The sequence below is a fragment of the Aotus nancymaae genome, unplaced genomic scaffold (genome assembly GCF_030222135.1).
Source record: "Aotus nancymaae isolate 86718 unplaced genomic scaffold, 86718_ANA_hifiasm-v0.15.2.pri h1tg000062l, whole genome shotgun sequence".
Classification (NCBI taxonomy): domain Eukaryota; kingdom Metazoa; phylum Chordata; class Mammalia; order Primates; family Aotidae; genus Aotus; species Aotus nancymaae.
Window position 1 is genome coordinate 22,622,336 of NW_026988476.1, and position 13,235 is coordinate 22,635,570.

At 40.8% G+C, this 13,235-nt stretch overlaps 2 protein-coding genes across 5 annotated transcripts in view; one reads left to right on the forward strand and one right to left on the reverse strand.

Annotated features, from left to right (window-relative positions):
* Positions 1-4,932, reverse strand: part of TXNDC16 (thioredoxin domain containing 16) — a 128,996-nt gene extending 124,064 nt beyond the window's left edge. For 2 of the 4 annotated variants that reach the window (XM_012451045.3, XM_064365871.1), the window contains exon 1: positions 4,781-4,865. The gene's annotated coding sequence lies outside the window, so the exon portion shown is untranslated. Of the gene's footprint in view, positions 1-4,780; positions 4,866-4,917 lie in introns of those variants that run through there. The other 2 variants (XM_064365870.1, XM_012451046.2) reach the window with 2 other exon arrangements.
* Positions 4,933-5,607: 675 nt separating this feature from the next.
* Positions 5,608-13,235, forward strand: part of GPR137C (G protein-coupled receptor 137C) — an 82,821-nt gene continuing 75,193 nt past the window's right edge. The window contains exon 1 of the mRNA XM_012451044.2: positions 5,608-6,051. Coding sequence (XP_012306467.1) covers positions 5,608-6,051 — 444 coding nt within the window. The remainder of the gene's footprint in view (positions 6,052-13,235) is intronic.

The window sequence follows — 13,235 nt, forward strand, 5'->3', positions numbered from 1 at the left end:
AGGCCTAGTCAGGAAAACATTTATTAGAGACTGGAGCTCAGCAAGTGACCCACATTAACAAGTGACAAAACATTTGATAAAACTGTCACTACAATAATTTGGAGATGACATGTACCTGATTAACTTATAATGAATATGTACCTAAGTTCCTGTGGCTAATGAACTTATTTATAGACCTAAAAGAAGAGGTTGGAAGACAGATTAGTACTGTGTAATGGTTGCTGTTAATGGTGTTTAACAAGGTATTAAAAGAAAAATACTCAGAGAATTGCCATCCAAAAGACTAGATATTCAAAACTTGAAACAATCCTTAGGCCCCCACCTGTCCATGGTCACAAAGCAAACTGAAAACTTCTCAGCCACAGAAAGAGGCCATATTTTGGACGTGGCCAAGAATAATAAAAATGTAAGAATCTCACGCAGGGCAAAGCCAAGAACCACGGAGAACTATGCTATAGGGCATGTGCAGAGTAAGCACTATTTGTTACTGGTCTAAATGACATAACTACAGAAATGGAATGTAAATGTTTAGGAGATTTTATAGCAATTTCACACAGTAATTTTATGTTTGTTGAATCTAATAATAATTTTTAAGTTGGGCTTGTAATCTGATGATCTTTATTTCACTTTTTCTGTAATTCATTTCTATTGTGTTAGGTTATTGTTGTTCTTTAAGCTGACCTAGAGAACTCAGGGAACAGAACCAGAGCCCTAGAAACACCTGCCCAGAGAGATTTCAACTGTAGATTGCTACAGTCTAGATTCTGGTGTGTGTCTTCCATTCTTCCTCTCTCCAAATGAAAACACTTAAACTTATCTCTCCCAACACTGCCTTATGTATTCAACAGGGGGTGGGAAACAAATAAATTCTATCTAGACCAGCATAGAGATGACCACTGCTGGGCATTACTCAGAGATTCTGAACTTCAGGCTTCACACAGTGAGGATGGGAATTTTGAATTATCGCCACCAGGAAAAGCCAAGGATGAACTACATATAGGAAGGAAAGTATTTGTTGACGAGAGAGGACTGTTCAAATGTTTCTAGTTCTCTGCACGTTAAAATTATACCTCTCACTTCCATGACTTAGGTATAGCCGTGACTTGATTTGGTCAATGAAATGTGCAAGGTGACATGTACTTCTGGAAGTCTTTAAGAGTCAGTATACATGTATAATGAATCACAACACATTTTCCCTCTGCCATGATGACTGATAACACTCAAAAGTAGGCCTTTGCTGTCAGCCCAAGTCCCAGAAAGAGAACAACATGGGGAAAGCTCCCAGCTGATCCATTGTGACTATAAAACAAACTATTAGGCCCGGCATGGTGGCTCATGCCTATAATCCCAGCATTTTGGGAGGCTGAGGCAGGTGCGTCACCTGAGGTCAGGAGTTCGATACCAGCCTGGCCAACATGATGAAACCCTGTCTCTACTAAAAATACAAAAAATTAGTTGGGCATGGTGGCGGGTGCCTGTAATCTCAGCCACTTGAGAGGCTGAGGCAAGAGAACTGCTTGAACTCAGGAGGCAGAGGTTGCAGTGAGCCAAGATAGCACCACTGCACTCCAGCCTGGGCAACAAGAGTGAAACTCTGTCTCAGAAAAAAAAATAATAATAATAATAAAATATAATAAATTATTTGAAACTCCTAAGGTTTCAGGGTTGTTTCCACAGTATAACCTAGTCTAGCACTATCAGTATACCTGGTCTTAGTAAAGGGTAAAAGGATTATGACTTGAACATAAAATCTATATCCTAGATTTTAAAGCAAGATATTTCAAAGAATTCATAGGAAATGGACCTAATTCCACTGTAGGAAGATTCTAAAGAAGATGACTCTTTAAAATGCAATTGACTATTACCACAACAGATGCCAATACCAAAAGAGGGGAAAAGTCATAGGTAAATGTTTTCCATAACTATAGAATGTCTGCCAATACTACAGACACACCTCCCAACTACATGTAGACATTGACCCTTTGGGCTGGAAGAGGCTCTCAATTCTTCAGTGTAATGTTCCTGCTGGCATGGATCAGAGTTGGCATATAACATGTAACTTTTGTCTCATCCCTTAACTCTAAAGAAGTATGTATGCACAGCTCATTTAAATAATAGAAAGAATGAGTGACATGTAACTAAGGACTAATACAAGAGGGTAACAGCACTGTAAGAATGGCTTGGTGAGGTAACAGTAGAAAAAGAGCTAAAGCGTGCACATAAAATGCTCAAGGCAACAAAAATGTGTTTTGTTCAGCATCCAAATATTAAGCTCCAAAGCACATCAAGGAGGAAGTACTTCAAGAGAAAACACTAGTCTTGGTAGTAGGGAAACAGTATAAGGATTTGCCTTTGTGTTCCTTTGACAGGTAGAAAAGCTGGTAGCCCTCATTAGCTCCACCAATCCCATTTTGGTATAGGGTACTGTATACAATAGTAATTGACAAACAGTTCTGCTTTTAAATGTTTGAAAGACTACTGTGCTAGGGTCATCTATCCTCTTGGAACAACAATATTAAATCTTTATGCATTTGGACACGTTTAAGTTTTAGAATAGCTGACACCAAGCTTTTGTAGGAAACCCTCGGTTAGTTCCCCCTTTATAGGCCTAATATTCCCTTATGAACCATAAATTTAATAGCTTTCCCTCTCAGGAAAAAGAGGAAATTAACAACTATAACTATTAAACAAATTGTATCAACATCTGTGGGCATCATACTCAGGAAAAAAACACACTTCATATTTTGCAACAAATGGAGCATATAATGCTTACAAAGTTCCCATAAGAACATTCTTTCTGAATTCAGCTTACTTACAGTTTAATGCTGCTACTGGAGAACAGATCCTGCTCACTGAACCAGTCTCAAATAAACTGTTGATTAGATCTCAACACAGTTTATCATTTCAGACCCAAAGAGGCAATAAAAGGAGTCAACAACTCGCCCCTTTAGAGCCTGTTCAAAGCAGTTAGGAGGAAAATCCTCTATGTGCACCCTCACTCCCCACCCCACCAGACATACTCTCATCCCCAGAAAAAGCAGAAAGGAGGAGGTTATCCAGACTTGCTCTTACTGACGAATGGCAGGCGGTAGGTAAGTCTCACAGGCAAAGACCTAAAATTAATATGGGTACTATCCAGATGTTTATTATCACTTTGAGCAGAGAATAAAGGAGAAAAAGAAAAACCCTTTTGTAATAAGTCTATTGATGAAATGTGCACCTCAATGATTATAGAAGATGCAAATAGGCCATGCCAGAGAATATGTGGCACCCTTGATTTTGACAAGTGTCTAAAATCACAGAACTCTGATTTTATGCTTAATTTAAATGCTTCAGCACATTACTGCAATCAATTACCTCACTGCAGTCATGAGCATCCTGTCTCCTATTTGAAGAAAACTGTGTACTTCCCTGACCACATTCTCTAAAAATACATGAGATGAAGTTCTTAGGTTCCAATAAAAATAAATCCTTCTCCAAATGATAAATGTTGGATTTGGCCTGTTAACTTCTTAGAGCAAGCCGTACCCTCCGTGCACTCTCTACCTGCTCAGCTGAATGTTTCATCTGAGGGATGTCTACGTAACAGTGCCAGGCCTGTATATCTACCACAGTTTGTCAGCATACCTATAAGGAACCCAAATCACACTAGCATCTGGTACCTGGACAAACTACTGTCTCAGAATCTATAGTACGAAATGGACTTTAAAGTTCCCTGTGGAATACTTAGCCAGGAAAAAAGAGAGCAACACTCTTCTTGGGCAAAGCATAGGGCAAAGGCCAGCCTGGACAACATATCGGAAAAAAAAAAAAATTAGGCGGGCACGGTGGCGCGTGCCTGTAGCCCCAGCTACTTGGGAGACTGAGGTGGGAGCATTGCTTTAGCCTAGGAGATGGAGGTTTGCAGTGAGCTGTCACTATAGCCTGGGTGACAGAGCGAGACCCTCCATGAAAAAAGAAAAAAAAAAGCACAGGACAAAGGATGGTGAGGTAAGAAAAGCTGGGTCTCGGTTGCTCCAAGCAATGAACGTCTTTCAACGTATACTGAATTTGTAATGAGCTGTATATTCTAAAGAAAACAAATTATTTCCTCTTAATTTTGCACTATTTGCTAATTTTATTCCCAAACAGGGAAGAAAAGCAGTCAATAACTATGTGCTGGTCCAATATACGTTAGTCAATCTGTTTATTCCTCGCTTCTTTACAGCAGTAACATAGCATATATTTTTCTCTCTCAGCCCCAGGAATAGCGCCACCGTCTACCATACACAGGTCCAAGGCTTCAATATATGTTGAATTTAAACAGCACAGAATATTTTTCCTTTCCAGGCAATCATCAGACTTACAAGTATCTTTCTGCATTTTCCCCAAAACTTAAGCCCAGAGCATCCTCCCAAATTCTAAGTTTCAAAGAACCAGCTCCCCTTTGGTCACAGATAGCTTCAACATCCATCTGATACTACTACCATTCTTCCTTAAGAGACATTTCCCTTGGGAGGAAAGGGTCTTTCACTTAAGAGCTCCGGATCTCCCCGTCGCCCGTTTCCATCCCCTCGACCCAGAAAGGGCTCCAGTGTTTCCCGCCATTCATGCAGCGAAAAAGAGAAGGTAAAACGCCCTCAGGAAGCTCCAGGTGAGGCCCTTCGGTGCCCCAGAAGCGGGTGTCCTAAGTCAGACTCCAGAGCTCTGCAGTACAGCCCTGCCACAGAATGCTGCTTGGTCTGAACCCCCGGGTGTGCAGGCGGATCCCACAGCCTGAAGGACCCGCGCTGTCACCTACCTGCCCAGGATCTGCGGGCGGGGACCCGGGCCATTCCCGAGGCCGCGCGGCCAACAGTTCCCGCCGCGAAGCGACGGAGGAGGCAGAAGGCGAGGCCGTGCCAGGCTAGCCGGGCAGCCAGGACCCACTTCGCCTACCTGCGAAGGCGCGGCACCGCTCCCACCCAGCCTGCAGCCGCCACCCATCCGGCAGAGACGGCCTCTAGAGGAAAAAACAAACCCCGAAGCTCCTCCTTCTCCTCGTGCTCCCTACGCGAGGGACTCTCTAACCAATGGGAAGCGCCGGGGGCGGAGCGAGAGTGACAGAAGATTACAGAGTCCTCCCGCCGGCGCGAACGGGCGGTGCAGTAGCTGGGCCAATCAGCAGCGCAGGTGGGAAGTAAAGGGGAGGGAGAAAGTAGAGAAAGTAGGTACCCAATCAGATTTCGGGGCCATCGAGCGATGGGTCCTGCGGCCCGTGGCCTTCCGAGTGCGGCGCTCGGGGGGCGTGCCCGCCTGGGCCAATCGGCGCGAGCCCACAGTGCGGAGCGAGCGCCTCAAATGCTCGGGTTTCTCAGCTGATTGTCTCCAGCCGAGAGTTGTTTTTTGCAGCTACGGAGCCGAGCCACTGCCGGAGCCGAGACCCCCGGGGGGGTGGGGAAAAGAGGAGGCGGGGTCGGGGGGAGCCGCGGCTGCTCTGCGCGGGACTCCGGGTCCCGTCACGGCGCTTCCTGGGGTTAGAGGTTGGGGTGGGTGGGGGGTAAGAGGGCAGTCCTTCTCCCCCTCGACGGCGGCTCCGAGTCCAGCCCCTTCCTTCCCGCGCTGGCTCGCCCGACCCTCAGCACCCTGATGAGGGTGTCCGTGCCGGGTCCGGCGGCCACTGCCGCCCCCGCGGCCGGCCGCGAGCCCTCCACGCCCGGCGGGGGCGGCGGAGGCGGAGGCGCCGTAGCTGCCGCCTCAGGCGCCGCGGTGCCGGGCTCCGTGCAGTTGGCGCTGAGCGTCCTGCACGCCCTGCTCTACGCGGCGCTCTTCGCTTTTGCTTACCTGCAGCTGTGGCGGCTGCTCCTGTACCGCGAGCGGCGGCTGAGTTACCAGAGCCTCTGCCTCTTCCTCTGTCTCCTGTGGGCAGCGCTCAGGACCACCCTCTTCTCCGCCGCCTTCTCGCTCAGCGGCTCCCTGCCCTTGCTCCGGCCGCCCGCTCACCTGCACTTCTTCCCCCACTGGCTGCTCTACTGCTTCCCCTCCTGTCTCCAGTTCTCCACGCTCTGTCTCCTCAACCTCTACCTGGCGGAGGTAAGGCGGGAGGGCCGGCATGCAGGGCCCGGGCGGGTGTGCGGGGCCGCCCGGATCAACTCCCGCTGAGGACCGGCGGGGGCGGGGGGTGGGCAATGAGAGGCGTACTCGAAACCAGCCTGGGGAAACTGAGGCACACCTGGAGTGTGAGCCGGTGTTTTCGCCCTAAACTTAAGCGACTGATTGGCTCGGTTACTGAGGGGTCCGGGGCTAGGGGGTGAGAGCGTGTGTGTCAAACAACTTAAAACAGCCACGGAAGGAACCCTTTGTTCGGTGTTCTGGCCCTCCGAGGTAAGGCGTTGGTGGCATCAACAAAGTGGCTTCGCAAGAAGTAACAGCCCCGGTGGCTCTGCCGAAGCCGGACTGTGTTGAGGGAGGTTGGGTGCTGAGGTAGCAGCAGCTCTACTGAAGCTGGACTGCTGCCAGCCATTACGTCACCAGGCAGAGCTGTTCCTCTGCTATTGTTGCTGCGTTTCTTTTATTAGAAGCTTATATTCCCTCCTGCATCTCCTTTCCTGTGGCTCGATAAGCCTCACACAAATTCCGTTCGATAGTTCCCCAGCAGGGTTGATGATCAATAACCAATGCAGAAGAGGATCAGGATAAGGACCTCCATAAAGCCCTTAATGTTTGCCTCAGTTGCTTCATGCTTTAGCGGTTTATCCTACCTCCTATAGCATAGTCTTTTTTGGAGCTAATTAAGGGGAAAAAAAATACTAGCTCAACCTGTGCCTATTGCAGAAACAAAACCACCAAACTGTTTTTGCAATAACTTGCTTAATATCTGGAACCTAATCACACCCCCCTTCTCTTTTATGGGGAATTTCGGGTTGGATTGCATTGTTCTGCAGCGCTTAGGTATTTGACCCATTTCAAACAGGTTTGGGAGTGTAAGGTTGTCAATCGTGTGTCAGCTTGTGGTATTTAAGCCATAATATTTTAAGATTTTCCCCAAAAAAAGTCCTCCTTCCACCCAAAAGAATAGCTTGAGAAGGGGAGGAAGCAAGGTGACGTCATACGCTTAATACAGGCTAATATAGAATAATATTGGCCTATGCAGCTAATCCTCTCAAAGGCTTTTTTTTTTTTTGAGGTGATGATAATTAATGTAGTTCCAAGCAAAAGTAAAAAAAAAAAAAAAAAAAAAGACGTATGTTAAGTGTTTATATTTTCTGAATAAACCAACTCTTTTCTCCTTTAGTACATTGGAAGTAGAATGCATAATTTTAAAATCAGTCGTATTGTCAACTGTTGAGCACACTAAAAACAACAATACTAATTTAACTTTTATTCTTTTCTTTCTCCATTCTTTCAAAGTCCAAGCAATGCAAAGACAATACAAAAAAATAAGAAGCATAGGTTATCAGAAATCAAATGATGACGCCATAGTCGTGTAACTTATTTGGGGATGTTCTAGTTGTTGTTTAAGCTGTTATAACACTGCTACCCTTTATACTTAAACTGATACATTATAATCTTCCTGCCACCATTTCAGATAGTGTGTTAGTGCCTTCTCAACACTGAAGCCTTTACTCTAGCTTCAGTTGTTTACCTGAAAGTGACTAGCAATCCTTATGCGAGGAGCATCAGATGACTTTTTTCCATATACATCTTGATTTACAAAATCATACGAATGATTCACTGTAAAATAGTAGGCATTTCATAAAGTGGGTAAACACTCTTTTTACTTCTAGAGGTATAATGTATACCATAAAGTCCACAATCTTAAATGCGCAGCTAGATGAAATTTTACTTCTGTATACACCCGTGTTACCACCACCCAGATTAACATATAAAGCATTTTCAGTGTCCCAGAAGGTTCCCTCGTTACTCTCTCCCAGTCAGTAGCTCCCCCAGGTAAGCACAAAGTGGGTAAACACATCACAAAAAAGTATCCATATTTAAGCTCAAAATTCTGAAGGTAGGCTTATATAGCATAAAATAGAGAATCCAGATTGGGTCTTCAGACTTTTGAGGTAATATTCCAAGCTAGTGAGGAAGAATTTAAAGTCTGAAAGTCTTCCTGTTAAATGAATCTCATTTGTGTGATGATAAAACTCTATTAACCTGGAAAATATAATTTGGAAAAGAAGCTGGGATAAAGCTTTTTTCCTTTGTAATATCTGCTTAAAAAGGTGTGAGTTGTTTGTCTATCCTCATATTTTTATAATCGAATTAACAATTTTAGGACACCATTGTGCTTAAGAGAACAAATTGTCAGTTTTTTGAAAGGAGGTCTCTTAACCAAAAATCATTTATCTTTTCATTAGATAAAATCACCAGGAACTTATATTTAAGAAAGTATTTGAGTTCACATTTTTGTGTCAATTCCATACGACTGTAAGTATACTTTCCATTGATCATTCTGAATTAATGAAGTTTTTCCTAGTGAGTTCTTCATATTATAGCAAAGTGGTAGGGAAAGCCTATGTGGTGACAAATATAAGACTTAACTGATGCTTAATTTTTTTTAACTGAAAGCCCCTATATCTTTTTTGAGTAGTTGTGTAACTTGATTACCAACTCACTCCATCTTTACTGTATGCTATATTAAATACCAGTTCCATATTACTCTTCACTTGTTTAAAGCATTTGTTTTTTTCTGATTCTCAGTAAGAGTAACTTTAAGGACTTAATTATAAAAGAACCATGGATCAGTATAAAAAGTTAGTAAAGCAAACTAATACTACTTTGAATAATTTTGGTAGATATTCTAAAACTCATTTTCTTTTTGAAAAGTTAAGAATTGCCTAAAACACCTTTTTTTTTTTTTTTTTTTGGCATCTACAATTGAGTGGAATTGAGACGACTAATGTAGCCCTTTTTTAAATGATTAAGCTTCTCAATGTCTCATACTTAACCTCCTGGAAGTCAGTAGTTGAGAGGGAAAAACCAAACCTTGTACACTAATCTAAAAACACATATTGAACTTCTGGCAGTATCAGTAGGACATGAGCTTTACCAGAGAAGGGTTCACACTCCTGGATGTTTACCAGAGAAGACTTAAATATTTAAAACAGACTGTCTGATAAACCGATTCTATCCACCATTAGAACATGTCGAAGGAACTTAAAAGGAGAGTTGACAGCATCACAGTATATCCAGGTAACAAACCTGCACATGAGCCTCCTGAATCTAATTTTTTTTTTTAATGAGAGTTGATGGTATACCATCTTGGAGTGTTGTGATGCATGCCAAAATCAATGAGTTCATCTTCAACATATTGAAGTTTTTACTTGCAATTTGGTCTTAGAGTGCCAGTTGCTTAATCAGGATAAAGTACAGTGACTTAATCACAATGCCAAAGCAGCTAGGAAAATTAAATTCAAAATCTTAACACTTACATTTGTGGATGCTATTATTGTCCCTGCCAGTAGATACATTCTTTCAAATATTGGTAATACTTTAACATACAAGTCAACTTACAGATGGGTTGATTTTGTTATGTTCTGTGATTTCCCACAAAAGTGGAAATCACACTTCTATCACCTAAAAGAGAAATTTATTGAGGATAAGAAGTTGTTTTACATATTTTTGTCTCTAGCAATCAGAACAATGGTGATTATGGTATTGAATGACACTAAAAAGGTCAAAATTTAAAAAATATTTAGTCATCTCGTGTGGGAGTTAACTTTTATTTTGATGAACATTTGAGGTAAATTATGTACTATCTGGAATCTATTTTATGCCTAAAAGATTTCACATAAAATAGAGTTTTGCTTAATGAAACTATTTTTGTATCATGGCAAATGGCCCATACTAATTAGGGCTTTGCTAATTTAGTTTCAACAAATTCTACAAAATAGAAAAGTCTGTAAGACAAGTCTCATATCCTGAGTCAGTTACTGTTTACCAGAAATAGTGGTTTAGTTCAATGTTTTACTTTTATCCATAACTGATTATAAACTTTTTGTCTTAATTTACTAAATTTTTTCCACTATCTTAATCTTATTTCTCCTGAAATCATCTGTGAGGCAAAAGTTTCAGATACATTTCTGTAACAAAAGACATGATTATAATGCCTATATTTTATGAAATTGGTATTTTCAAAGCACTTTGAAACATTTATCTTCACAACTCCAGTGAAATAGAAAAGGGATGTGAGTTGTCCAAGATTATATGGCTAACGTGTATCAGATGTGAGACTACTATATAGCTTAGGTGCTATAAAGTCTTATCAAGTAATTTCTTCCTATACCATGAACTTTCCTGGATACATCACTTCTTTATTATTTAGTGATTCTCTAACTTGCTTTCCCATTTTCAAACTGTTTCAAACGTTTTTCACTGTCTAGCAAACTCTTCTCCTTTCATCCACTGCATATGACTCCTAGTTTAAAGAAGTAGAAGCCAGAGTAATCTGGCTGACCAGAAATTCAGAGAAATGCCTAACAATGCTGCAGAGAGTAGTCTTCTCAGTGTATGATTGGGTTGGCAAGGAAAGACTAGAAACTACCAAAAAAAAAAAAACCACCAAAATACAAATTCAGAATAAAATACCACACAAATGTGTGTCTTGAGGGTAGGATAGGAGTGGTTTTCAGCTGCCTCCTGCTAGCCTACAGCACAGATTTTAATTTTGTGCATTGAGGGTGTAGGGAAGTATTGCAGGCTATGCCTTGCAGTGAGGTCTGATTAAAGACTCCATCCCCTCCAGCATAATGCCAGCATAATGCCAGAATCCTTTAAGTGTACGCCTTCGGCAGATGAACTAGGAAAAGAAGCAGGTCCTCAGAGCTAGATAGGGGGTACAAATTGGGCATAAAAGTCTTCTATGGGAATGCAAAACAAGCTTATTCTTGCACAAGTTTGAAGCCTAAATTCACATCATTTCTGTGATTGAGAGGAGGTGGCTGGTGGGGTTCAGGAGATCTAACTTGAAAACATGAAATTGTCCTTGCTTGATACTAACCTCAAGGATCTGCAGGAAGCAGATGGAAAGCATCTGGAAGAATGTCCTTTAAACCCAGACTTCTGATAGATAAATTCCACAAAACAAGGGTTCAGAATCAAAAATCACACCTGTAAAAATTGCAGATATCAGAATTATCAAATGCATAGTATAAAACAATTATTCACTTAGAAATTAAACACTTGAAATGTAAAACCTAAAATTGGCACATTTGGAAATCATTTTTAATGAAAATAAAATCTGAAATAGATGATTAAACAGATTAAATACAGTTAAAAAGAAATTTGTTAACTAGAAGATTTCAGGAAAAAAAATCACTGAGAATATAGCCCAGAGAAATACAAGATGGAACATACAACCAATGGGTGAAGAGAGAAAGAATATAATGAGCTGGTCCAACATACGTGTAATTGGAATTTTAGAGAAATTATTCAAAGGGAAAATGAGAGTTTACCCAAATTTATAAAAGACATCCAAGTTTCAGATTCAGAAACCCCAACATATCCAAGGTGGGCTTTGTGAAAACACATTTAAAGGAAAACTTCAAAACACTAAAGACAATATTTTTAAAACAACTCGACAGAAGATATTACTGACAAAAGAATAAAAAGTGAATATTAGTGTTTAACAACTAAGGAATCCAGAAGACAGTAAAACATCTTCAAAATGCTGAGAGAAAGTAACCTGTAATGTAAAATTCTACCCATAATGAAATTGTTAACAATGGAGTGAAGTAAAAACATGTAGAGATAAAAACAGCTATTCACTAATCCTCACACCAAAAAATCTAAAAGATGTATGTCATTATAAATAAAAGACTTGCACACACATGTTTATAGGAGCACCATTCCTAATTGCAAAAACATGGAAAACACACACACACACACACACACACACGCGTACACCCATAGAAGACTACTCAGCCATAAAAAGGAATGAAATAATGGCATTCGTAGCAACCTGGATGGAGTTGGAGGCCGCCATTCTAAGTGTAATAACTCAGGAATTGAAAACCAAACTGTTTTCTCACTCATAAGAGGGAGCTAAGCTATGAGGATGAAAGGGCATAAGAATAACACAATGGACACTGGGGGAAGGATGGGGCAGATAAGGGATAAAAGACTACGTACAGTGTATACTGCTCAGGTGATAGATATACCAAAATCTGAGAAATCACAACTAAAGAACGTATCTGTGTAACCAAACATCACTTGTTCCCCCAAAAACTTAGTGAAATAAATAATAATGGAGAAATGTCAGAAAGGTCTGAAATACAGGAGGAATGTTAAGCAAAGAAAAATGTTACATAGGTAGATAATTACAAACATATAGGTATGAAAATTTCTAACCTATAGGAATAAAAAAACTGAGAACCAAAATCCTATGTGATAGCACATAAGTCAGGAGGCTGTAGTAATGGAGTTAAAGCATTTTAAGGTCCTAGGGCTGTTTGGAGGAGTGTAAACATGTTGACTAAACTTCAGGCTGAATATGCCTTTCAAAAGAAAAAATATGTAACTTTGAAATTTAGGGTTGGGAGAGATGAAAATGGTGGGTGCTAGGATGAGGTTAGAACTTGTCCACCACAAGGTAACAACCAAAAAAAAATTGATAAAGATCAAATCAATATAGTATAAACATTAGTCTGGTCAGTGTCATGAAGTTAATACTTCAGCATAAAGAAAATGTGTCATACTTCATTATGAAACAAATTCAGCTATATGTTGTTTACAAGAGATACTCCTAATACAGCTACATAAAGGATAAGAGTGAAAGCACAGAAAAATGATATGCTGTGCCATACTAACAAAAGGAAAGCAAAAATTAATAGAACTTCAAAGAAAACCTACATATGAGGTACAGTGTACGTTGTACCCTGTTTTTTAAAGTTTCCAATGTTTTATTGGAAATTTTAACATACATCATTGTTCAGGCAGACAAAATCAAGGATATAGACCAGTAACAAAATGACCTAAAATGGCCAATTATAGGACATATCCAACAAAATATACTTTTTATTAACACTTGGAACATTTTTGGAAATTGACCACATAGTAGCAACACAATAAATTAGAGGCAAAGAGACATAATGATGGAAAATGCATCTCAGCCATTTACCAGCTATGCCTAACACCTCATTTCTAAAACTGTATGATAATAATCCCTACCCCATAGGATTACTGTGAGAACTGCTTGATACCAAAATCAGACAAACACACTATGAAAAATAATTTACAATATCCCTCATTAACATAGGTGCAAAAATCTTTAG